General features: G+C 47.3%; 1 protein-coding gene across 1 annotated transcript in view; it reads right to left on the reverse strand.

Annotated features, from left to right (window-relative positions):
- DGKH (diacylglycerol kinase eta) overlaps positions 1–26,894 on the reverse strand; it is a 121,943-nt gene that overhangs the window by 58,428 nt on the left and 36,621 nt on the right. Inside the window, exons 2-7 of the mRNA XM_060233578.1 lie at positions 13,965–14,075; positions 11,644–11,724; positions 10,106–10,210; positions 9,718–9,850; positions 907–1,013; positions 105–230 (exon numbers count right to left, since the gene is read on the reverse strand). Coding sequence (XP_060089561.1) covers positions 105–230; positions 907–1,013; positions 9,718–9,850; positions 10,106–10,159 — 420 coding nt within the window. The 5' untranslated portion in view covers positions 10,160–10,210; positions 11,644–11,724; positions 13,965–14,075. The remainder of the gene's footprint in view (positions 1–104; positions 231–906; positions 1,014–9,717; positions 9,851–10,105; positions 10,211–11,643; positions 11,725–13,964; positions 14,076–26,894) is intronic.

The raw sequence follows: 26,894 nt of genomic DNA on the forward strand, positions 1-26,894 counted from the left end.
TTTCCAAATGAAGGTGCAAAACTTACTTTTCCATTACAAGAGAGAGAGGGGAGGGAGGGAGGAGCAAAGCAGGCTTAGGCATACAACAACCAATCGGAACGTACCATAGTTTTGCACCAAAGACATTTCCAATCTTGCAGCCGCAGCACGCTGCCACAGGTCTTGTCACAGACTGCACATCTGGCACTGACCGGCAGATTTCCTTCTAGCCACTGGTGAGGCATGGTTACCTGCAGGGAAAGGGGTACAGGGGAGCCCTGAGTCAAGTTCAAGGTTCCGGTGTTGAGCTTTAAGGCCTTGAGCAGTCAGGGATGGAAGGATCTGCGAGATCGTCTCCTCCGGTATGTCCCCGCGGGAGTGCTACGCTCTTTGGATGGCAACCTGCTGGTGACCCCTGGCCCTAAAGATATCTGGCAGTCTTTGACCAGGTAAGTATGTAACTTGACCTTCTGCATCAACACCTAAGGGAGCAAAGGATCACTTCCTAAACTCTACCAGCTGCACACAGGAAGAAAGAAGGCTCTCGAATCAACTCTGAGGAGTCATTCCACGCTCCCAGTGGTCACGGGAACTTGTCGGCACATGTCTGTAAGAGACAGTTTTGAGTCTCTCCTCCTCCTCCTCTGTCTGGCTACCAGCTTCTTCAACTGGTTCTGAGGGCCACTGAATCAGAGTTGGGAAAGTGTTGGGGCAAAGAGGGATGCCTTGGCAGTCCTCTCTTCACTGCCTTGAATCCCAAGAGGGAAGAGCAGTGAAATATAAAAGTAACCCCTAAGTGTATAAAACACATTCCTGCCAAAGCCGGCTGCCACTGGCCAAGTTGCTGGACAAGGGAGTGCTGGCAATTGTTCAACAACTGGAAATGAAATGGACCCTGTGCCACCAGCATTTCTGAGAAATACTTACACCGTCTTCGTCTTCAATAATATCTTTTCCGATAGAAGTCAGCGTTGTCCATTTGCAGTTGTTCACTGCCCTAACGGCACATCTTTTATGGGCCTTAAATTTGCACACTAGAAGAAAACGAACACATATTGCGTGCTGAGACATTTCTTGCCCGTAGCTTTGGCACACATGTTTTTCAGAAGTCTAATCAAAAGCAGATCATTGCTTTATCAAATAATATATCTGTGCGAGAGAGAGAGAGAGAGAGACAGACCGACTAAACCTGGGGTTATGCCTCGTGCATTTACCCGCATCTAGCCAAAGCACAGCACTTCCACTGCCTTCATCTTGATGAGGAGAGAAGCAAAAAGGCTGGGAGACCACCTCCCCCCAAGGCCATCAAAGAGCCTCCCTCACACCCTCCAACCCGTGCCCTCATGAACTAAAGCAGCTGTGGAGCCCTGAGGAGGCAGAAGGAGCAAAGGGCTACCAGAAGACACCCAGGCAAGAGAAGGGGACTTCCCCAGACCTGAAGAGTAAGTGGGCTGGGTCTGGTCTCAGTAAAGGCTGTTGTTCCAGAAGGGGCAGAATGGAAGCAGTTCCGCAGCTCAGCCTTCTTCAGCCTTCTGCGGGCACCGTGTCCTCTGCCATCCCTGACTACGACAGGCAGAGGCTCTTCCCACAGTGGCGCTGTTCCTAAACAGGACTAGTCTCTTCAGTAGCCAAAGGCGTTCCGGTCCTCTTTCTGTTTTCCCAGGTTCCCACTATTGTTTCAGTAACATGAAAGCCACTTGGTGAAACTTGGGCTCTCGAGAAAGCTAGGGTTTTCAGAGATAATGTGAATCTTCTTAAAGCATTAATCAAACACTGAGTACTGTTTCTAGTCAGAAAGTATATTTCTTGCAAGCCTCCACTCCTGCAATACACCACCCCAGGAAACTGGCAGGTCTCCAAGAACTACTGGTCTCTTCATGTGTTATGACTTCATTGACTTCAAGGGGGGGGGGGGCATGAGTTATTAATCTGACAAAAACAACATTCTGGGACTTGTAATTTCCCTTCTTAGGAAGCACAAGGGTTGTCTTATAGAATCACATAAACCCTGTTATTTTTGTTTCCAAGAATACACTTATGCGCAGCAGGGAGTTTTCAAAAAAAAATGAAGAACAGACTCCACAGACTTACATGAGAACATAAATCAGAACTGCTTAAAATGCACTTTTCAATACAAGGCAAGCTCTTCCTCGGGATCCTTTTAAAATTAGGACCATCCCAAATACTGAAGAAGCTGCATTCGAGCTCCTGAGCTCTCCGCAACTCTCCATCAGGCAGGGGATTCAGCACAAAACACAAAATGAAATTAAAAAGCAGAGGAAGGGAAAGAGAACTAGGCGTTTCAGGGCACGATGGAACAATCCTCTAGTCTGCAGTTCATGGAGTAAGTCTTGCAGTGAAAAACTAATCAGGTTGTACACACACGCACACACACACACACTCGGATTCGGTAGTGCCGGGCAGAGAACAGGTTTCTAGATGCATCAAAGACTACCAGAGCGAAGAAGCCAAAAATAGCTCTTACCTACTCTAAGAATTTAAACGGGAGCAGTTCATCAGAAAAAATAGCACTTTATAACACCAGCGACTAGACCTGTGAACAGGCAAGATAGATCTTTCTACAAACGTGAAAAGGGTTTGCAGGAAAATATGAAATCTAATAAAATACACTGGCAAGTTTCAAAAAACCCAAAAACGATAAAAGAAGTGCCTGCAGCTTTAAAAAACAGATTCCCTCAGTGGCTGTTACTAGGCAACCACAGCGTGCCAGGCTTCCATTTCTGTGGGGACAGGGCCCTTTCCAGGCATATTCTGGGGGACTCGTTGGCAGCTCCAGAGATTTAGTAGTGACGTCTGAGGATGCAGGATTTGAGGAGGGGAGAGGCCTCAGCAGGGTAGAAGGCCATGGAGTCCGCTCTCCAAAGCAGCCATTTTCTCCAAGGGGACAGATGTCTGTTGCTGGGCACTCACTTGTAATTCCAGGGGTTGGAGGTTAGCAGCCCTCCACCTGGCAACACCCTCTGGTTGAGTTGGTCCCACCCAACTTACAGGACTCAACGAGGTCTGGCTGCTTGCTACTGTTCAGCAGCAGCCCCCCTATGGAAGCCAGTGTGGGGTAGTACTTATTTATTTATTTTTATTTTTATTGGATTTATATCTCGCCCTCCTCACTGGAGCAGGCTCAGGGCGGCTCACAGGCCGGTGGCAGTGTAAAGACATAAAACATTATAAAACAATAAAACCATAAACATAATAGGTGCTATTTCATTCAGGTTTCATACTTAAAGCTTCAGAGCAGGGCCTGTGAAACCAGGTTCAGATCTCCATCTTGTTGTGGAAGCTGACTGGATGATTTCAGACCGGTCACAGACTTTCAGCCTAACCTACCTCATAGGGTTGCTGTGCAGATAAAAAGGAAGACAGAATAACGTAAGCTCTGCCCACTGTGGAGAAAGATTGTAGTTCTCCTAGGTAGAGGCTGCAGGGAGTAGGGGGAGATGGAAAACTGAAGACAGAGAGTCATGATAAAGGAAGGCTGATGGTTGGATGAGAAGGAGATGGGATTGCCAACTCTAGGCTGGGAAATTATTGGAGCTTTGAGGGACAGAACCTGGGAAGGGTGGGACTTAAGGGCAGGAAGGACTTCCAACAGGTATAATGATATAGACTCTATCCTCCAAAGGAGCCGTTTTCTCTAGGAACTAGTATTGGCAGCCTCCATATTTGCAACTAATCCCCTCATGATAGAGATGAGTTCCTCTGGAGAAAATGGCTGCTTTGAAGGATGGAGTCTATGGCCGCTTCATACCCTGCTGAGGCTGCTTCCCTCCCCAAACCTCCCCCTCCCTCCCAAGGCTCCACCTTCCCCCCCCCAAAAAAAACTCCAGGAATTCCCTAACCGGGGAGCTGACAACCCTAATCTCTGAGTGGGAGGGAGCAAAAAGTGAAAGTGAGGGGACAGAAAGACAGAGGAAGAGTTTAGGGTGTGGGGTAGAAAGAGAGGGAAAGAATGGTGAGGTAAGGAGACAAAAAAAGAACGAGGGAGTGATGGTTTGGGGAGCAGAAAGAAAAAGGAAGTTTGGGGCATGGAGGAGAGTCAGTAAACAGGTAGCAAGAGCAAGAAAGAGGGGGAGAAGGGAGGAAGCAATGATGTGGGGAAGCAATGATGTGAACAGGCAGTAGCAGTTAGCTACTCCCGTGAGTTTCTTGCGGTCCCCCACTTCTACTACTCTAAAATGTCACAAATGACAGACTGGGGATTTCATCCTCACACCCGGAAACCTTCCTCCACGCCCCTTCTGCCCCAATACCACTGCCTGTTCAGTTTTGTACTGAGTATCCAAGCGGATGAAGATTTTTATAGGAAACCTGAATTCTGGCTCCTTGGCTTGTGTTATTTTGGTCGGTCCTAGTAGGAAAGTATTAAATGAATGTGTTGTTTCTATGATTCGACGTGGCTAAAATCTACAATTGTCATCTTCCTGCAAACAAAACCATCGAAGGTTTTGTTGGCCCTGCAAAACGTAGACTTCAAAGCGAAGAAATGAGGCTCTTCGCTGCCTAATGGCTGGGCTCTCCTTTGAGGGAAGGGACTCGGTTTCCATGCTCCGAACATTCACTTCTCTTCTCCGCTGTTGCTGCAGGGAGGAGCATCTCCATTTTCTCCAACTGAAGCGCTGAATCCCAGCAGGGGATGAGATTTAGCATCACCAATTCAACAGCCAGTCTTCAGTTTCGCTTATTCAGTTCTCAGGAAAGCAGGAGCATTTTGTTTTCACTTAGGTCAACATGGGCAGCCCTGCCCAGTGCGTCCCAGTAAGACGAGTAGGTGACCGCCTGGGGCACCAGCACCGGACAGGAAGGCACCCCCTCCCCGCACATGCCCTGCCGCTCTCTGAAAGCGGAACCACGGAAGCTGCTGGGTGTGCAGCTCTTTAGGCGCAGCAGAGTTTGTGGAAAGTGCCAGGAGAGCCTGGCAGATAGATTCATTGGAGGGGGGGCAATTTGTGAAGCCCCCCCTCCAAGTAGGGAAGGGTCTCGGGAAAAGCCTGGGAAGGAAGGAATCGGGGAGTCCTCCAGCCACTCCCCAGGCGGGGGACATCTCTGCCTGTGTCCGCCCTGCAGACCATCAGCCGAGGGCTTCTGGAGCCGCTGTCGTCATGGGAGAGTCTCACCGGCAGGGCAGCCACGGGGGGGGGGGGGGAGTGCTCTGCACATGCTCAGGGGGACCCTCAGGTGGGAATAGATTCCTGCAGGGAGGGGGGGGAGGAGTTCCCCGCCAGGGGTCATTTTTGTGGGGCTGATGTGGCGGGGAAGGGAGCCAGTGGGAGCGGGTGAGGGGGCTGCCCATGCCCCGTGGAGGGGGGAAGACAGAGAGAGGCATTGGGGTTTGCTAACCTCCAGGTGGCACCTGGAAATCTGACAACTCCTCTCCCTGCTAGACAGCTCCGTTCCTCTAAGGAGAGCGGCTGCTGGGGGCAGACTTGGCAGCTGCCATGAGACATCCCTTCAGATGGGCTTCCAATTGCTGCCCTATCTGAGTTGGGGGGGGGGGCGGGAGGGGAAGAGTTAAATCTCCATCAGAATGGAAAGCTCAGAGCGACAGACAGGCCGCTCCTAGCACTCTGATTGGCCACTTTGTTTCTCCTTTCACTTAGAAAGCTGCTTCACAGTGGAACGTTTGCAAAGCAGTTATAAGGAGGCTTTCTAAAACTTCACCAGAGAAGGGGAAACAGAAATATATTGAGGGGTCTGATAATAGATGCACATACAGCATGGCAGAAATGGAAAGTACGCCCCCCTAACTTAGCACCGCTGTCATCCCGGAGGGCTCAGGAAATCAGATCCCAGGACAAAACCCTCAGAGAACAATCCTAAGCAAGTCAACTACGATCTTGGCGGTGGTGGTGATGGGAAGGACTGCCAAGCGGCAGATGACTCACAGAAACCCCACAGAGTTTCCAGGCTTGCTGCTGCCCGGCTGGGTGGCGACTGTGGCCTTCCTGCTCAGTTTCCCAGATGGGGCAAGAGGAGGCTAAGTTTGGCCACCCAGGTCAGGCACTCAGAATCTTACTCACACCTATTCCGTGAGGCTTACTCCCAGGAAAGAGGGCTTGAGGAAAGAGGGCCTATGAAGTTTGCAAGCTTCCAACAGAATGTGGACACGAATTGCTGCTTCTGTAAGAGGTCAACTAACCCAGTGGTTCTCCCACTCTGACAACCCCTTTGGGTTTACATAAGCACATAAGAGAAGCCCTGTTGGATCAGGCCAATGGCCCATCCAGCCCAACACTCTGTGTCACATAAGAGGAGCCATGTTGGATCAGGCCAATGGCCCATCCAGCCCAACACTCTGTGTCACACAGTGGCCAAGAAAACCAAGTGCCATCAGGAGGTCCACCAGTGAGGCAAAAAGCCCTCCCACTGTTCCCCCACCCAAGCACCAAGAATACAGAGCATCCTTGCCCCTGACAGAGAGTTCCAACAATATGCTGTGGCTAATAGCCACTGATGGACCTCTGCTCCGTATGTTTATCCAATTCCCTCTTGAAGCTGGCTGTGCTTGTAGCCGCAACCACCTCCTGTGGCAGTGAATTCCACGTGTTAATCACCCTTTGGGTGAAGAAGGACTGCTGGGGGCAGTCCTTTTATCCATTTTAACCTGACTGCTCAGCAATGTTATGGAATGCCCACGAGTTCTTGTATTATGAGAAAGGGAGAAAAGTACTTCTTTCTCTACTTTCTCCATCCCATGCATAATCTTGTAAACCTTTTTTTTTTACATTTTTTCACAGACCCCGAGAGTCCCCGCTCCTGTCCCAGGGGCCCCTTCTACAGGCCAGGCAGTCCCCTTTGTCAAAGGGCAAGTGCCCCAAAGGCCTCTCTCCCCTGGCCATGTCATCTCATTTATTTGACTACAAGCAGGCTCAGGGTGGGTCACAACAGCAGAAAGTGCATAATCCACAATCTAAAACTTTACAGTCCTTAAAGTGCAATAAAACCACATCAATAAATAACAGCGACAGCAATCAATGGCCCTGTTTAGTCACTCCATCTCCATCTGTTCCTGTGGACGCTCCCCATCTGTGTGCACGTGGACAGCCACTGGTGCAGGGGGATGGGCAGATGAAAGACAATACAGATAGAACACAACAGGCAATGCCAAACCATGCAGGGGAGGCCAATGGAACTATGTCTCCGCCACCTCAGCCACAGCCCTGGCAGAACTCCTCCATTTTACAGGCCGTGCGGAACTGCAGAAAGTCCCGCAGGGCCCAGATCTCAGCAGGGAGAGTGTTCCGTCAGGCGGGGCCTGAGCTGAGAAGGCCCTGGCTGTGGTTGAGGCAAGGCAGACATCTTTAGGGCCGGGGACCACCAGCAGATCTCGATCCTTTGATTCTCTTCAGGAGACATAGCGGGAAAGGTGGTCCTGAAGGTAAGTTGGTCCCAGACTGCATAGGTCTTTGATGGTCAAAACCAAAACTTTGAATTTCAACTGGAAGCCAGTGCAGTATTCAACTGGAAGCCAGTGCAGCTGGCAAAGCGTCAGACGTATACGTGCTGTAATGCAGCAGCCATGCACCAAATAGTTTTTAGGTGAACAAAGGTCTAGATTTGGCCTGCGCCCTTAAAAGAATTTTTTAATTTGTGGGTTTTTGCAGAGTTATTCAGAGTAAAAGAATATATGTCAAGTCTGCTTCAACTCTGGTCAAGTCTGCTTCAACTCTGGTCAAGTCTGCTTCAACTCTGGTCAAGTCTGCTTCAACTCTGGTCAATGGGTAGTGATAAGAAACGCCTGCAAGGCCATCCCCGTTAATTGATGTGCTGATTGTTTACTGCTGAGTCACACACACACACACACCCCAGGTGGACTTAATTGTTGCTGAGAGAGCGGAACAGCTTTGCAGTTGTGGAAGCAAGAAAAAATACCAGAGAAATGGGACTGGATCGTGAAAGTTTTATCGTGATGGACAAACTAACAAGAACTTTAAGAGACTATGATTTGGACGTGTTTAAAAAGGAGTGGAAGAAATTTAGAGGACATATAGAGCAAGAGTGGAACGTAAAAAGACATTGGACAATTTTTTAATATGAATGTGAGAAATGAAGGACATTGAACTTTGATTGGTTAGGGGTACCTTTATAATTGAACTTAAGTAGAAAACCTCGGCGGAAGTCTAGTAATCGAGGGAGGGGGGATTGAAAATATCATATGGGTTAGAGATAGTAAAGACATAATTAAACGTTGTAACCGTATGTTATCAATAAAATTGTTTAAAACAGAGAGCAAAACAGCTTTCATTGATTACATCACGAGGGTCTGGGGGGCATAAAAATAACCCTATTGGCACATCACTTTGCCTAGACTAGAGCCTATGCGTGTGGTCAAGGTCCTACCTTCCGGAGTGAGGACTCTTTCCTGAGTATGTTAGGCTGAGCAGCCTCCTGGCGTGATTCCATTCGGTGAAACCCTTGGATTCCCTCTGGACATTAATATTATTAATAATAATAATAATAATACTTCTGTATGGTAATATCTAGCAAGCTACATTGCACAACGTTTTTGTTTTTGGTGGCTCACTAAACCAATGCTTTCTTTATGCCTAACTTGTAAAATAAACTTTCTTTAAGTTTATTCTTTGGTTGTGTTGCTTTCAAGGTCGCAACAAATCCTCGCCAAAGCTTACCCGCTAGCCTTTGGAAGTGCCTACTACCAATTCTTAAAAAAACTGACTTGGGGAACCCCTTGCTGCTGTGGTGTGGCTTGGTTTTCCTAGAGTGTTCTTATTAGGCAGAGGCTTGACTGGGACCTCCGTGCTAAGGAATTTACCCAACCGGGTGACAGCCTACCTTTTTGGTCCTGTTTGTACTATCAGTTGGCAAGTCTGCTGACAAACCTCGGCCCAATAGTTTGCAGACTTCGTCACACATGCTCTTAATGGTGTTCCTGCAAGAACATGCACTGCTGCGTTCTGGATCAGCCCTGCAGAGTTACAGAAGTCCAGCATGGAAGTGACCATTGCATGGGTCACTGTGGCCAGGCCAGGGGGCGAGAGATAGGGAGCCAGTCGCCTGATCTGGCGGAATAGTAGTTCCTGGAACCAGTCAGTAGGAACCCGTCATCCGCTTAAGTAAAATGGTGCAGTGATTCAAGAGGATCTGGGAGACCCAGGTTCGAATCTCCACCTGTGCCAAGGAAGCTGGCTGGGTGACCCCTTGGGTGAGAAACCCTCTCTCTCTCTCTGCCTAGCCCACTTCATAGGGTCAGTGTGAGGATAAAACGGAGAAGAGGAAAAGGAGGTCAGTTGCTTTGGGTCCCCTCGGGGAGAAAGGCAGGACCAATCCGGTCTGCATGGGGCTTACAGGGTCAGGTCTCTCAGAAGGTAAGATTTGGAACAGATTTTTAAAAGTTCTTCATTCTCCATAAATAAAGAAGCAGGTGGCAAATGATGATAACGGATGGTTAATTGTAAAATTCTGACTGGCTTTAATGGGGCAGGTTGGTGTCTTCGATGCTGGTGAGCATATGAACATATGAAGCTGCCTTATACTGAATCAGACCTTTGGTCCATCAAAGTCAGTATTGTCTTCTCAGACTGGCAGCGGCTCTCCAGGGTCTCAAGCTGAGGTTTTTCACACCTATTTGCCTGGACCCTTTTTTGGAGATGCCAGGGATTGAACCTGGGACCTTCTGCTCCCAAGCAGATGCTCTACCACTGAGCCACCCTCCTGGTGCTTCTCATTATGGTAATGTGAGGAAAAAATGCTGCCTTTTACCTTCACAAGACAGGCCGTGGGAGGTCACTCCGGACAGGGTCTCTCTGCAGACGTTACAGAAAGTGGGCCGCGCGTGGGAGCAGGCGTACCAGTTATGCATCCCTGAGAAATGCTCCACATTAAACTGTGCAGTCTAATGAAAGAAAAGTCAGGACACGTTTGCAAATATAGAACACGGCTACAGAGCCTACCACCAGCTCACGTATTTAAAAGGTCAACATGAAGAAATAACATGCAAACTGTTAACGGTTTAACTGACACATGCAGAGGTTTGTTTCACAGATTTTTCATTCAGCATAATTATTTTCTCCCATTTACTGCAGCTTGGAAAACATGGGAAGATTCCAGCAGAAAAGAAAAGTTGCGCCACCAGAAGCCTTCACTTTACCTCATAATGCTCTCGGGACTGTACAGACTTCAGCGAGCTGATCCAGTCCTCCATCTCTTTTCTGTTCTCTGCACACAAGATCAGCCTCCGGAAGGGGGTGATAACCTGAAAGAGATCTCTCAATAGAATCACCCTGAATTTCTACAAGGACAGTTTAGGACAGGATGTAAGGAGAGGAAGCCACTGGGCACCCCAAGGGGAAATGACCCTGATTGTCCTAATACATTACATAAACATCCACCCCCTGAGCATCCCTCTACTCCTCTGCAGTCACTTGGGAGGAAGGGATGCAACTCTGACTTCACTGCTGCAGACAAACAAGCAACTCCTGCCCAGAGAAGAACAGCAGGGGCGCAGAAGCTCATGCAGGAGGTCCAAGAAAGCCCCTGAATCCCAAGCCCTGGTCCACGGTTGCAGGAGCTCTGAGCAAGGAAAGTGCCCTCTTGTATGTAGTCTGATGAATCCCCACAGGCCTGGCATGGCTGAGTTCCACCTCACTCACAAAGGCAACCACAACAGCACAGATACACAGTCTGGAAGATAGCAGGAGGAGGAGGGGAGAAGAAGAAGAAGAGGAGGAGGAGAAGGAGGAGGGGGAGCAGAGGCGGGGGAGAAGGAGGAGGAGAGGCAGGGGAGAAGGAGGAGAAGAGGAGGAGGAGGCGGGGGAGAAGGAGGAGAAGAGGAGGAGGAGGCAGGGGAGAAGGAGGAGAAGAGGAGGAGGAGGCAGGGGAGAAGGAGGAGAAGAGGAGGAGGTGGCAGGGGAGAAGGAGGAGAAGAGGAGGAGGAGGCGGGGGAGAAGGAGGAGAAGAGGAGGAGGCGGCGGGGGAGAAGGAGGAGAAGAGGAGGAGGCGGCAGGGGAGAAGGAGGAGAAGAGGAGGAGGCGGCAGGGGAGAAGGAGGAGAAGAGGAAGAGGAGGCAGGGGAGAAGGAGGAGAAGAGGAAGAGGAGGCAGGGGAGAAGGAGGAGAAGAGGAGGAAGAGAAGAGGAGGAGGAGCTGGAGACATGAGAATTTCAACGGGCACTGCGCCTGCTCACTCATTGTCAAAGGACAGCAAAATGAGGCAGCTTGATTACCTGGCTCCCCAGGCCCGCAGGAATTTGTACCCCTCCTCCTCCCCACCCCATGGTTCAAATAAATCAGAGAGACTTCCAGACTGTGAGACCCGTACCTCCTGCTCAACTACCTGCCATCTGTGCTGGGATATTTCTTTTGCCCCGTTTTGCCCTGCTCTGGGGGTTTTCTCCCTTGACTCCCCAGCAACAAGAGAGAGGCAGCTGACATCACTCTTCAAAGTAAAGACAATGCGTGAGCTGACTGTTTCTGGCAGATCCACATACTGCAGGAAGACATCCGCCACATTTCTGAAAGTAAACAAGAACTCTGGGATCCTCAAAGCTTCAGTCCTCTCAAACAGAAGAGAGACTATTTTAAGAACACGGAAGGAATTTCCACTCTCAGAAGCTGAAAAACAAAGCCAGGCAAAGAAGAGCAGAAGCCATTCTTGAATGTTTCCGCAGCAGCCGCGACGGGCAGCCTACCGTGAAGCTGTTGTTGACGTTTTTGGTGCTCGATTCAGCGACGCTGGCATCTGACAGGTCGACTTCATCAAAGATCAGAGACTGGGAAAAGAACACCAGGCACATTTCACTTCTGAAGACATTTAATCTGAGAGCTCAGAAACGTGTTAACCGCGAGTCCTTCAAACACTACTTTTATTTATTCGCGACATTCTTAGACTGATTTCGGCCAAAACAGGCCCCGTAAATAGAAAGCTCTTGCTAAATAAATACAAACAAGGGTGTGCAATCTATCCTTTCATAGGGTTCCTTTCCCTCCAGCGTGTCCTTTTAGCCATCAAATCACAGGCAGCTTATGATGACAAGGTTTTCAATACAGGAGACTGACATAGCACCCATTTGTCAGCAGTGTGATGTGGCAGCTAAAAAGGCAAAGGCGATATTGAGCTGTATCCACAAGTATAGTGTCCAGCTCATGTGAAGTGATGGTCTCACTTTGCTTTGCTCTGGTTAGACCACCTAGAGTAGGGTGGCCAAACTGTGGCTCAGGAGTCACATGTGGCTCTTTCACATAAGAACATAAGAGAAGCCATGTTAGATCAGGCCAATGGCCCATCCAGTCCAACATTCTGTGTCACACAGCGGCCAAATATATATATATATATATATATATATACACACACACACACACTGTGGCTAATAGCCACTGATGGACCTCTGCTCCATATTTTTATCTAACCCCCTCTTGAAGGTGGCCATGCTTGTGGCCGCCACCACCTCCTGTGGCAGTGAATTCCACATGTTAATCACCCTTTGGGTGAAGAAGGACTTCCTTTTATCCGTTTTAACCTTTCTGCTCAGCAATTTCATTGAATGCCCACGAGTTCTTGTATTGTGAGAAAGGGAGAAAAGTACTTCTTTCTCTACTTTCTCCATCCCATGCATTATCTTGTAAACCTCTATCATGTCACCCCTCAGTCGACGTTTCTCCAAGCTAAAGAGCCCTAAGCGTTTCAACCTAAGCGTTTCAACCTATTGAAACCTATTTCAACCTAAGCGTTTCAACATATTGTGTGGCTCTCAAAGTGCTCACTGCCCCGTCAGTCAGCTTGGAGAAGGCACTTCTCTCTTTAAATCACTTCTCCAAGTCGAGCCAGCTGGCGGCTTGAAGAATGCATTTAAAGTTAAAGTTGCTTTCTTTCCACCTCTCCCTCCTCCCTACCTATTTGCCTTCCTGTCTTGCGGCTCTCAAACATCTGACAACAATGGCTGTTGTCGTGCACAGGGGAGTTGCTACAAGACCCTCTGAATAAATACAGCTGATTGAGCTGCAAGATTATTTTCTCCCATCCAGTCCCACGGGCCTGGGGGGAGAGAGCTTTGGAAGGCCACACAGGAACGCTCTGGGTAACCTGAATGTATATTCCTCTTCCCCTAATAAATACATTTTACTATTATTCAAGCATGGCCTTGAGAGAAACTGTATAGATCTCCCGGCTTCTGGAAAAATAAGAAATCATTGGCACTTAATATTCCCTGTTATCCTCCCAACCATGGCTTGGGTTTAGCTGCCTGAATCTCACCCCTGAATCAGCTACAAACTGCCTTGTTACTGACCTTTCTTTCCCCACCACTACCCCCGCCATGACTTCTGCGCCATCGTTTCAGTGTCTCTTTAGGCAATGTCTGTTTTTAGATGACCATACCTCAGGGAGATCTGACCAGGGTCATTTTGGGGGGATGAACATTTTAACTACCTCACTCCAGTTTCTTTTCTGACAGCAGCACTGATTCTGTGATCTTAGATGGATCATGAGGGGGAGGGCAGGAAGGGTCGCATCAGTGCTCAGTTCTCTTGGCCCTTTCTGACACCCCCTAGGAAATGCTGGTCACCACTGTGGGGTCCACAGCAATTCTTCTCCAAGCCAGTTTGGCCAGGGAAGCTGAAGGTTTTAGCCATCTTCTGGGAGTGGAACAGGGGTCACTGGGTGTGTGGGGGGCAGAGGTATTTGTGAATTTCCTGCATGATCCTGGAGGTTCCTTCCTACTCTAGGATTCTACAAAAGAGCCAACACTTCCTTCCTATGCTGGTAAGCTGAACCAGACATTAACTATGCTAGTAAGCTGAACCAGACATTAACTTGTTTCATTCGTTAGCAAAATAGAAACCAAAGCACCGCCGCAACAAATTTTTACAAAGAGGAAAAAAAAAAACTACTTATGAAAGCAAATAATTGTACAGCTACTTTAACACTGCTTTCATAATAATCTAAAAATACCCAGTAAAGCACATCAGAGTTACAGAGACAGCATGCCCACTGCTGAAAGAGATATGCACTCACTTTTGAATCCTTGGCATAATAAAGAGTACGCCCCCGGAGTTTGAAGTAACGTTTCTTCCACCTCTGAAAAGAACTAGTTTGCTTCAAAAGTAATCCTTCCTTTATACTGGTCTGGAGAAAAGGAGAAGACACTATTAGAATGCAAACATATACATAATGTATCGATGCTGTATATATTGTGGCATTTCCTCTGAAGGTAATTTGCAGGAAGGACCTCAGAAAACCAAGCTGCTTGCCTGTAGCAAACGTTCTTTTGAGTAGTTATATATGCTCCTAAACGTGGAATTCCTTCACACAGTGTCCTACATCACATTCTACAGCTAAACTAACTTTTTTTTTACGCCAGCCCAGCCCACTCTATGGAAGAATGGTGTGTCACACAGCCCATGCCTCCAGAGCGTCACCTTTCCTTGAACAACCCAGCAGACTCAAAGCATGCCCCTGTGGCAAAAGGACAGTCCGCTCAGTTAACAGCTACAAGGAAGCGACCCTTTGCCCCTTCTTTGCCATTTCTGTACAGGCACATCTACAGGGGAAAGATCAGCAAGCTGGTCCACCAGAAGGCAGGAACATGTGAAGTCACATGACAGCACATGACAGGTGATTAACATGTGGAATACACTGCCACAGGAGGTGGTGGCGGCCACAAGTATAGCCACCTTCAAGAGGGGTATAGATAAAAATACGGAGCAGAGGTCCATCAGTGGCTATTAGCCACAGTGTGTGTGTATATATAAAATTTTTGCCACTGTGTGACACAGTGTTGGACTGGATGGGCCATTGGCCTGATCCAACAGGGCTTCTCTTATGTTCTTATGTGACTCAGAGTGTTGGACTGGATGGGCCATTGGCCTGATCCAACAGGGCTTCTCTTATGTTCTTATGTGACTCAGAGTGTTGGACTGGATGGGCCATTGGCCTGATCCAACATGGCTCCTCTTATGTTCTTATGTGACTCAGAGTGTTGGACTGGATGGGCCATTGGCCTGATCCAACATGGCTTCTCTTATGTTCTTATGTGACACAGAGTGTTGGACTGGAAGGGCCATTGGCCTGATCCAACATGGCTTCTCTTATGTTCTTACTGGCCGCTGAAGGCCGATCTGATCTGGTTCTCAAATCTCGGCCTGAGGACAGAACCAGCTGAAGCCTTCAAAGAATTAGTTCCTCAGTGACTGGGCAGAAAGAGAGCATACAGCTAAACATGGGCATCATACCCACAGAGCCATGAGGGCAACCTAGTGCCTAAGAGTAAAGAAGGAAGAATTATTCCAAGGGAGAATTAACGGAACAATAGAACAAAGTTTGAGTCCAATGGCACCATTAAGACCAACAGAGGTACCACTGGACTCAGACTTTATGCAACTGCTTCAGACCAACGCAGCCACTCTCCTGAATTTAACTCACTTGGTGGCTTGGGAACCACATGTTTATTTATTTATTATTGTATCAAATTTATATCCCGCCCTCCCCTGATGGGCTCAGGGTGGCTAACAACAACAAATTGAACCACATACACATTGAAAACAAAATACATAATAAATACATAATAAAATCATTCATACAACTTACAACCCAAACCCCAAGATGCGCATTTCTAATTTCTCTAACGTTCTTGTTTCAGCTATAAAATTCAGTGGGATTGTCGGCGCCGTGGAGTAATAGCTACCTCCCTTCAACCGTTTAAAGCGAGTTTAAATAATTTGGTCTTACGGGTCCTGCAAAACTGTAGCAGGTCCCGCAGGGCCCTGATGTCTTCGGAGAGGGCTCTGGCTCCAGTGCTGGACAGTCGAGCCTCTTTTGGTCCGGGGATCTTGAGAAGGTTTTGAGTCCCCAAATGGAGTGCTCTCTGGGGCACATATGGGGAGAGGCGGTCCCAAAGGTAGGCAGGTCCCAGGCCATATAGGGCTTTAAAGGTTATGACCAGCACCTTGAAATGAATCCAGAAGGCCACAGGCAACCAGTGCAATATTTCCAGCACAGGTTGAATGTGCACCCTTACAGGTAGCTCCATTAACAACCTGGCTGTTGCATTTTGCACCAGTTGCAGCCTCCAAATTTGAGTCAAGGGCAGCCCCGTATAGAGGGTGTTACAGTAGTCAATTCTCGAGGTGATCGTCACATGGATCACTGTTGCCAAGTCACTGCGCTTTAGGTATGGAGCCAGCTGCCTTATCCATCTAAGATGTAAAATGCGGATTTGGCAGTGGCTGCTACCTGGGCCTTCATCACCAGTGACAGCTCCAGGAGCACCCCTAAGCTTGTGACCTTCGCAACTGGCATCAATGGTGCCCCATCAAAGGCCAGCAGAGGGACCTCTCTACCCAGGTCGCCACGGCTTAGACACAGGACCTCTGTCTTTGCTGGATTCAACTTCCGTCTGTTCTGCCTGAGCCATTTCACTACAGCTTGCAATGCCAGGTCCAGATCTCCCAGGGCGCAGCTGGACTGGCCCCCCATCAATAGATAGAGCTGGGTGTCATCCGCATATTGATGGCAACCCAGCCCATATCTCCGGACAATCTGGGCAAGGGGGCGCATGTAGACGTTAAATAACATTGGGGATAGAACCGCCCCCTGAGGCACGTCATACACAAGTGGGTGTCTCTGGGACAGCTGCTCCCCTATAGTCACCCTTTGTCCCCGGCCTTGGAGAAAGGAAGTAAGCCATTGAAGGGCAGACCCCCGGATCCCCATGTAGGCAAGGCGGCGAAATAGTAGCTGGTGGTTGACTGTGTCAAACGGAGCCGACAGGTCTAACAGCAGCACTGCTGAACCGCCCCGATCCAGATGTCTCAAGAGATCATCTATGAGGGCGACCAGTACTATCTCCGTCCCATGACCCGGCCAGAAGCCGGATGGAAATGGGTCCAATACGGAAGCGTCATCCAAAAACCCCTGTAACTGTACTGCCACTGCCCTCTCAATAACTTTACCCAAAAAGGGCAAGTTTGACACCGGCCTATAGTTTGCCAACGTGGCCGGTCCGAGGATGTGGCTCCTCTTAGCATTGATGCCTTCCCCATGTTTCAGAAAAGCAAGCAAGGACACTGACCACCAGGGCTTGGGGTTGGCGGGTGGTTTAAACCCAGAATCAGCTGCCGCTGGAGGAATAGGTAAGCTGTGATTCTCCTTGAGGTACAGGCCTCAGGCCCAGATGGAAGTAAAGGTGGTTCATCACAGTGAATGAGGCTCTCTGCAGTTCTGCCCTCTCTTCATCGCCTGTTACAATTTCACTTTCCTGTCCTCACAATGGGCCTACCGTGTCCTTGCTTTTTTTCTCACTCTAACCATAACCCTTTTTTTGTTGTTTTTAGCATCTTTGGCCAGCCTAAGCTCATACTGAGCTTTAGCTTTCCTAACTCTTTCTCTACAAGCACTGGTGATGTGTTTATATTCATCCTTGGTTCTAAGACCCTCCTTCCATTTCCTAAAGGAGTCTTTTTCAGTTCTCAAATCCTTTGAAAGCTGTTTATGGAGCCACCTTGGCTTCTTTAGATTCCTCACATTTTTTCTTCTCACAGGTATCATTTGTGACGGTGCCTTCAATACTTCACTTTTAAGAAACCCCCACCCCTTTTGAACTCCATTCTCCTTAAGTATTTCCGACCATGAGATTCTACCCAGTATTGCTTTGTCAAAATTTGCTTTCCTGATGTCCAACCAATATGACTGACTACATACAGCTTTTCCCTTCCCCAAGACTGCAAATTCCAAAATCACACAGTTGCTACTAGTTGTGTCCCATTACTTCCACCTCATCAACCAGTTCTTCCCTGCCGATGAGAATCAAGTCTAAGATAGCAGATTTATGTTGGAAATGTAATCCTTATGAAGGGACAATTTACCACATGTGGTGGACTTGTAAAAAAAGTCAATTTTTTGGACACAAATACAAATATTAATACAAAATATATTAAAGACTAACATACAATTGGAACCAGAGTCTCTTGTTAGGTCTAATGGACAATTGGTTGGAAAGAAGCCGGGAAACTTTATTCCTATATATGATGATGGCAGCAAGAATATTATATATACAGAAATGAAAGTGTTCAACAATATTTGCAACAGAAGAATGGTTGACGATATTGGACCTTGCAGTGAAAGCTAAACTTACTGCCTTGGTTAGGGAAAACAATGAAAAAACAGGGACGGTGAGAAAGACTAAACAACCAGAAAAACCAGAAATCTCCCTTGTATAATGAAAACAATGTACTTAATAACTCCAGCGCATAAATGATACACAAAACACTAGTATTACTTATGAGAAAAATTCAAAATGTTGTAACACACGCACTTTTGCCAATAAATACATTATCCGGAATAACATAAACCAAACCACCAAGTTCCATTACAGTTCTAGGCTTCCAAGGAATATGTAAAGACTTGTAGACCGCTCAAAGGTGATATAAACATATTCTCCAACTGTGCATGAAGTACGGAATTTTGATCGCTGTATTTCCCGTTTCGATTAGTATCTTTGTCAAGAGATGCACCTATGAATAACTTAAGCCTTTACTCTGAGGCTCTCTAAACCATATGTCAGCTTCAAAAAATATTTATTTCAATATTTCTTCTCTCCGGAGCCTTACAGCCTCTGCAAATATTCACGACTCAGCAGTACAAATTTCCTGCTGGGCCGGCACCAGATCACACTTGTACTGTAGCCTAGCTAAAGGTGATCATTCGGTGGGACCGGCCCTTGTAGACATGTTCACTTAGCAGCCACTGCCAAGTAGGCCCAGCTCTGCAGCCGAGCGTGGCAAGGACGCCACTTCTCTGAGGATGCCTTCTTCATCTCCGAAAGCACAGACTTCCCTCGCATTCTGAGATGGTGGGTGCCCAGCATCCCCCCTCCACTGAACTGGCCTCTCCAACTTCCTCCCGCGAGGCCAGAGGAGCCTCCGTTCCATCCCCCTCTCTCTGGTACGGAGGACCAGAGCAGGATGCTGCATGTGGCTGGGAGGCTGCATCAGGGCTTCCCTGGGCCCTCCCTGCCATAATAATATCAATGTTATAAATTATTTTTGATATAACTTTAAATACTTCAACTCCCCCCCCCCCCCCCCCGTTTCGGACAAAATGTAATCGATTTTCACGGGCCTTAAAATTTCATTTTCTGCAGCAGTGGAATAACTGGTACCATTGGGTCCGATGCAAACGATTTCGGAGAAGTGGTTCTGCTGTTTGTTGGAGTCATGCCTGTGTTTCTTTTTCTTCTCTCATCAAGATCCCTTGTCCTCCCTGCTCTTTTCTGCAGGTGCAGAGGACTCCAGCCTCAATCCTGAGCCCTCTCTCTTGGGAGGGGGGTGGGGTTGGAATTCAGGATCAGACTGGGTATGGCTGGCTGCCGAGGTTGATGGTTCAGCTGACACGTCAAAAGAGGCAGAGGACGTTGACTCCATTTCGTGTGGAGAAAGAGCTGGTTCTCGGAATGCTGCCAAGAGGCAAGTCGCTCTGTTCTTTCTCATTCGTCTAGAGAATTCAGTGCAGTGTAAGCTGGAGTCAATCCAATGGGCTTCTCCCAGGAAGAGTAAGCAAAGGGAGTGGCCATTGGATGGTGGAATTTTGCCCCCCCCCCACTTTATGCAGTGCATTTTGCCCCCCCCCCCCACTTTATGCAGTCTAGGACCTGCCTACCTTAGGGACCGTCTCTTCCCATATGTTCCCCAGAGAGTACTGCGATCTGGCTCCCAAAATCTGCTCGTAATCCCCGGACCAAAGGAGCCCAGGTTGAAGTCAACCAGGGACAGGGCCTTCTCAATAACAGCCCCTTGCTGGTGGAACCAGTTACCGGAAGAGGTCAGGGGCCTGCGGGATATTGGACAATTCCGCAGGGCCTGTAAGACAGTCCTCTTCCGGTTGGCCTATAACTGACCAGCACCAAACTATCAAAATACCGAAGGAAGCTTATAGATTGCACATTGTTGGACTGATGTACTAATTTTTTAATGTTTTTTAATGTTTTTAGTTTCTTAACTATGTAAATTGTTATTTATTTAAAATTTGATTCTATTGTTAGAATCTCTGTATTGTAAGCCGCCCTGAGCCCGCTTCGGTGAGGTAGGGCGGGATATAAATCAAATAAAAATAAAATAAAAATAAAAAAATTTTCCATGCAAGGGGGTGCAGCGAGATGGAGAAAGGGGAGGTGGGAGGAAGGCCCCGAGGGCCAGGTGGCATATCCTTAAGACCCCCCCTCCAAACTTCAGTCACACTTGATGTTTTCTACAGATATCCAAGAAGGAAAGAAGTCAAAAGATGAAGAAATAGGCTGACAAAGCAAAGAAAGGAAGTTCACCAACCATGGCAGGGAAGATCATCTGATCAGGTGGCAGTCAGAAGAGAATTAGCGGGATGGTCATGCCCACTCCAATTAGCAAGTGTGGGTGGGGCTTCTGCGTGTGTCCCTGGGGAGGACACAAAAATCCCTTTGGCTTTGAAGTTACCGATCAGGATCAGCACAGGCGCCCTAATCCCAAGGGTGTGATGCACAAAGACCACAAAGAAGAGCAGACCTTCCCGCCAAATACAGTCACTCCTCATTGGAGGAGATTCACCAGCCTCCATTAGATCCAGCCCAGTTATTAGGGAGAAGTCAGACAATATCCCTGTCCAAGTGTTGCCGTTCAGGGTCCTCCGTGTTTGTTGGTTTGTTTATTAAATTGGGCTTCTTTGTCACCCTCCCCTGCTAGCAGGGCTCAGAGCAACTTACAACAAACCAAGACAATAAAGACTTCAGTGAAAATTGAAAACGCATATCAAAAGCTAAAACAGTGCCATGTTCTCTTCCTGTCTTTGTTTACACCTGATGTGTGGCTTTGACTGGAAATGCCTCACAAGGCCTGTCTAACGTTAGACCGGCAAAGATGGCCCTGATGTGGTTTGTCATATTCACGGCTCCTGCAGCCATTCAAAAGATGTCTCACACTGCAGCCCCTCCTTTAAAAAAAAAAAACTGGCACTGAAAAAGAGCAATGGAGAGGAGGAGGTTCAATTCAATGGCTCATTGCATTAACCATGTGGGGGGGGGGGACACCCTGCGGTCAGACTGGCTGCCCCAAGATTACACAGGGAAGCTTTATTATGGATCTGAACGCACATCTCCCTAATTCTAGTTTGACAGTCTAGGCACTAGGCCACACTGGGTGGACTAAGAACATAAGAGGAGCCATGTTGGATCAGGCCAGTGGCCCATCCAGTCCAACACTCTGAGTCACATAAGAACATAAGAGAAGCCATGTTGGATCAGGCCAAAGGCCCATCCAAACCAACACTCTGAGTCATATAAGAACATAAGAGAAGCCATGTTGGATCAGGCCAGTGGCCCATCCAGTCCAACACTCTGAGTCACATAAGAACATAAGAGAAGCAATGTTGGATCAGGCCAAAGGCCCATCCAAACCAACACTCTGAGTCATATAAGAACATAAGAGAAGCCCTGTTGGATCAGGCCAGTGGCCCATCCAGTCCAACACTCTGAGTCACATAAGAACATAAGAGAAGCCATGTTGGATCAGGCCAAAGGCCCATCCAAACCAACACTCTGAGTCATATAAGAACATAAGAGAAGCCCTGTTGGATCAGGCCAGTGGCCCATCCAGTCCAACACTCTGAGTCACATAAGAACATAAGAGAAGCCATGTTGGATCAGGCCAGTGGCCCATCCAGTCCAACACTCTGAGTCACATAAGAACATAAGAGAAGCCATGTTGGATCAGGCCAAAGGCCCATCCAGTCTAACACTCTGAGTCACATAAGAACATAAGAGAAGCCATGTTGGATCAGGCCAATGGCCCATCCAGTCCAACACTCTGTGTCACACAGTGGCCAATATATATATATATACATACATACACACACACACTGTGGCTAATAGCCACTGATGGACCTCTGCTCCATATTTTTATCTAACCCCCTCTTGAAGCTGTCTGTTCTTGTAGCTGCCACCACCTCCTGGGGCAGTGAATTCTACATGTTAATCACCCTTTGGGTGAAGAAGTACTTTTATCCATTTTAACCTGACTGCTCAGTAATTTCATCGAATGCCCACGAGTTCTTGTATTGTGAGAAAGGTAGAAAAGGACTTCTTTCTCTACTTTCTCCATCCTATGCATTATCTTGTAAACCTCTATCATGTCACCCCGCAGTCGATGTTTAGCTCCAAGCTAAAGAGCCCCAAGCGTTTTAGCCTTTCTTCATAGGGAAAATGTTCCAAACCTTTAATCATTCTAGTTGCCCTTTTCTGCACTTTTTCCAATGCTATAATATCCTTTTTGAGGTGCGGTGACCAGAATCGCACACAGTATTCCAAATGAGACCGCACCATCGATTTACACAGCGGCATTATGATACTGGCTGATTTGTTTTCAATTCCCTTCCTAATAATTCCCAGCATGGAATATGATGTATAATACTGAACTGCTGTGCCTAAAATTATTGTCATGCGGTACGGCCTCCGTGCCGCTGAGGGTTTTAAGAACTTGGCACAGTATTTCAAAATATGATAATTCCTACGCTTTAAAAGGATCACTGTCATATAATTATTATTCAGCTTATTTATAGCCTACCTTCTCACTGAGCCAAACAGCAGATTGCGGGGTACAGAAAGAGGGGGGAACGTCATCACACAGCCCAGGACATCAAGCGAACCAGAAGTACAAAACTGAATGACTGTTCAAGCAACAATAATAACAGTACAGCCATAAAGATACACAATGCACTGTGCAGTAGAGAGTAGGAATGCAAAATGAAAAGACTGTGTCAACAGCCAACTGGGCAGGCTGCATCATGCAAACTGTGGCAACTGTGGGGAATATGAAGGTCTGAGGCAGTGCAGTCCCCCTCCCCTCCCGGACTGTTTCGCCCCACGATAGATCTAATTCCATTGGAAGAATTCCCTTCCAAACATTTTGCAAAATGAAGTACTGGGGGGGGGGGGCTTCTGGACCTCCTCAAACAGGTCGTTCCACCAGGCAGGGGCCACCACAAAGAGTGGATGGGGAAGGGCAGTTGCCAATCTTACCCATTTGCACAAAGGAAACTTCAAAAGGTCCTGTTTGGACAACACCAAGCATTGGAGGAGTGGAGGCCCCGTAGATATGCAATTCCTAGGCCATAAAGGCTTTGCAGCTGACAACCAGGCCCCTGAGCTGAGCCCATACCATCTCTGTCTACACAGTTAAAAAAAAAACCCTGGGATTTAACTGCTTGGATAATTTCATGGCACTAACAATTTGTTCACCTCCTTTTCAAACGCCAGCCAAGCATTTACTCACAGTGTCTGTAACAAGTCCTACAACATGCCAGTAACAGCAAAATCAAAATCCACAAAGATTCTATCGAGAGATGGTTTGCACCTTATGGCGGTAGGGAAAAGGGTGTTTGGTAACAGCCTTGCTAACCTAATAAGGAGGGCTTTAAAGTAAATTGTATGGGGGAGCGAGACAATAATTCAAAGCCTCGTATGATGCCAGAAACTGGGGATAAGAACACTAAAGATTTGCAAAGAGTGGCGCATACGCTAGGTAATGTTAACTTGCAGGCTTGTACAGAAACTAACCCTCGGGATGCATAAAACATGGATTCCGATGTCTCTACACTAATGCGCAGAGTATGGGAAACAAACAGGAGGGACTGGAAGTCCTAATAAAGGAAGGAGACTATGACATAATTGGCCTTACTGAAACTTGGTGGGATGACACTCACAACTGGAATATTAGGATTCAGGGGTACAACTTATTTAAAAGGGACAGGCAAATGAGAAAGGGCAGAGGCGTAGCAGTATATGTGAAGGAGGTATATACTTGTGATGAAATATGTGAATCTGAGCATGGCAGCTCAGTTGAGAGTCTCTGGGTAAAAATAAAAGGAGTAAGAAATAACAGTGATATTATTATGAGGGTCTGCCATAGACCACCAAGTCAGGCAGAGGACTTGGATGAGAAACTTCTACAGCAGATTGCAAAGTTCTCCAAGAGAAGGGATACCGTGATCATGGGAGATTTCAATTACCCAGATATCTGTTGGAAGTCCAACTCTGCTAAAAATGAAAGGTCAAACAGATTCCTCACTTGTCTTGCTGACAACTTCCTTTTCCAGAAAGTGAAGAAGGAAACAAGGGGATCCACTATCTTGGATTTGATTCTCACCAACAAGGAAGAATTGATCAAAGAAGTGGAAACAGTGGGCACCCTGGGCAGTAGTGACCATGTGATTTTGGAATTTACAGTCTTAGGGAAGGGAAAAACTATACATAGTCAGATTTATAGGTTGGACTTCAGAAAAGCAAACTTCGATAAACTTGGAACTATGCTGGGTAAAATCCCATGGTCAGAAATACTTAGGAAGAAGGGGGTTCAGGAGGGGTGGGAGTTTCTTAAAAGTGAAATACTGAAAGTGCAATCACAGACGATGAGGTGGTGAGGGGTCTGGAGATCAAGTCCTATGAAGAAAGGTTGAAGGAGCTGGGGATGTTTAGCCTGGGGAGGAGGCAGCTGAGAGGTGATCTGATCACCATCTTCAAATACTTGAAGGGCTGTCACCTAGAGGATGGTGTGGAATTGTTTTCTGTGGCCCCAGAAGGTAGGACCAGAACCAATGGGTTGAAATTAAATCAAAAGAGTTTCCTGCTCAACATTAGGAAGAACTTCCTGACTGTTAGAGCGATTCCTCAGTGGAACAGGCTTCCTTGGGAGGTGGTGGGCTCTCCTTCCTTGGAGGTTTTTAAACAGAGGCTAGATGGCCATCTGACAGCAATGAAGATCCTGTGAATTTAGGGGGAGGTGTTTGTGAGTTTCCTGCATTGTGCAGGGGGTTGCACTAGATGACCCTGGAGGTCCCTTCCAACACTTCTACGATTCTAACAGGCTTCCTCCTTGGGAGGTGGTGGGCTCGCCTTCCTTGGAGGTTTTTAAACAGAGGCTGGATGGCCATCTGACAGTAATGAAGATCCTGTGAATTTAGGGGGAGGTATTTGTGAGTGTCCTGCATTGTGCAGGGGGTTGCACTAGATGACCCTGGAGGTCCCTTCCAACACTTCTACGATTCTAACAGGCTTCCTCCTTGGGAGGTGGTGGGCTCGCCTTCCTTGGAGGTTTTTAAACAGAGGCTGGATGGCCATCTGACAGCAATGAAGATCCTGTGAATTTATGGGGAGGTGTTTGTGAGTTTCCTGCATTGTGCAGGGGGTTGCACTAGATGACCCTGGAGGTCCCTTCCAACTCTGTGATTCCAAAACATCCTTGCATCCCTTCCTTCTTGCATCTGACAATGGAAGCTTTGACTCTCGAAAGGCGAGACCCTGCGATTCCTCTCGGTCTCTGTGGTGCTCCTTGACTCAAATCCAGCTCTCAAAACGTCAATGGTTTGTGTGAAAAGTGAGCCATTCCTGTGCCAAAACAATTATTTTGAATAACAGTGTACAAAAAAAAAAATGCTCAGCTAAGTGCTTTGAAGATAAAAAGGAATTATAGTCAATTACCACAAGGTGGTAGTACTGTTATACTAATAAGTATCTAATTGGATCATTCTGTAGTGATGTATTTGATACTGTTAACAAAGACGACGTCTTATTTTATCTGCTACACAGAACCACACTTTCTATTCCAAAAGCTCATTAAAAGGCTGCTGGATTGTCAGATTCGATCCCAAGGAGAAAGCAAAGAAATCTTACAGACGGCTTTCTTCAAGAGCATCTCTTCCATCTGAATACTTGTTACAAGGACATTTAAAAGAACAGAACAGGAGGATTATTTCTGAAGGCAACAGAAGGTTCAATATTCATCTAAACAAAATAGAACTTTTCTTCCCAATCCCAGCACATGTTCAAATGGTATGAGCTTCAAACTTGCATGCAATTTAACCTCATTTTTGTTTCTTTTTAAGAAATGTGAAAGGTCAAATATGATCCAAATATGGCTGAAAGACATATTACATTATTTGGCAGGGATATATTTACCAATCTAGCCTTGATTTCGGCAACATTATGGCGCAACCGCTTTCCAGCATTTTTTCTAAATTAACAATTTTGATGACGTTCTATCCATATTTTTAAAAAGTTTGCTAACAAGTTTACTGTCCAAATGAGGAATATGAGTCACAGAACACTCCCTTCTTCTACTCTTCCCTTTCCAAACTAATAAAAATACAGGAACTTGTATACTGATTATATACTTAATGAAAAACTAGCTGGCTTCTACCACCATAGACAAGGCAGAGATCTTACATAAATGGAGAACTCCCCAGGAGAAATATGGTTTTATGAATCAACCAAAAGTTTAAAGCTGGCCCAAAGTGGGCCTAAAATGTTCTATAAGGGATGGAATGTCAAAAGGAGCTCAAGGAAAGGAGGAGGACAGCAAAACCAGAAGAAGCCTGAAGTCAATGGGAGGTATGAATTCCTCAACTTTCCCCCCTCCCACAATTCCTCACAGCCCCCAACTTGGCATAGGAAAGGAAAAGGAAAGGTCCCCTGTGCAAGCACCAATCATTTTCGACTCTGGGGTGACGTTGCTCTCACAACATTTTCACGGCAGACTTTTTACGGGGTGGTTTGCCATTGCCTTCCCCAGTCATCTACACTTTCCCCCCAGCAAGCTGGGGACTCATTTTACCGACCTCAGAAGGATGGAAGGCTGAGTCAACCTCGAGCAGGCTACTTGAAACCCCAGCTTCCACTGGGGATTGAACTCAGGTTGTGAGCAGAGGGTTCAGACTGCAGTACGGCAGCTTTAACACTCTGCGCCACGGGGCTCTTCAACTTGGCATAACAGGAGACTAAACCGGTGTCTGACTGCCTCAGAGTCTGGCTGGAGGAAAATGTCACCTTCTCCTGCCCCGCCCCCCCCCCCCGAGTCTGGCTGGAGGAAAATGTCACCTTTTCCTGCCCCCCTCCCTCCCACAGCAGTGGTTCTTCGGCCACAGACCAAG

This window comes from Heteronotia binoei, chromosome 3 (assembly GCF_032191835.1).
Source record: "Heteronotia binoei isolate CCM8104 ecotype False Entrance Well chromosome 3, APGP_CSIRO_Hbin_v1, whole genome shotgun sequence".
In the NCBI taxonomy this organism is placed as follows: Eukaryota; Metazoa; Chordata; class Lepidosauria; order Squamata; family Gekkonidae; genus Heteronotia; species Heteronotia binoei.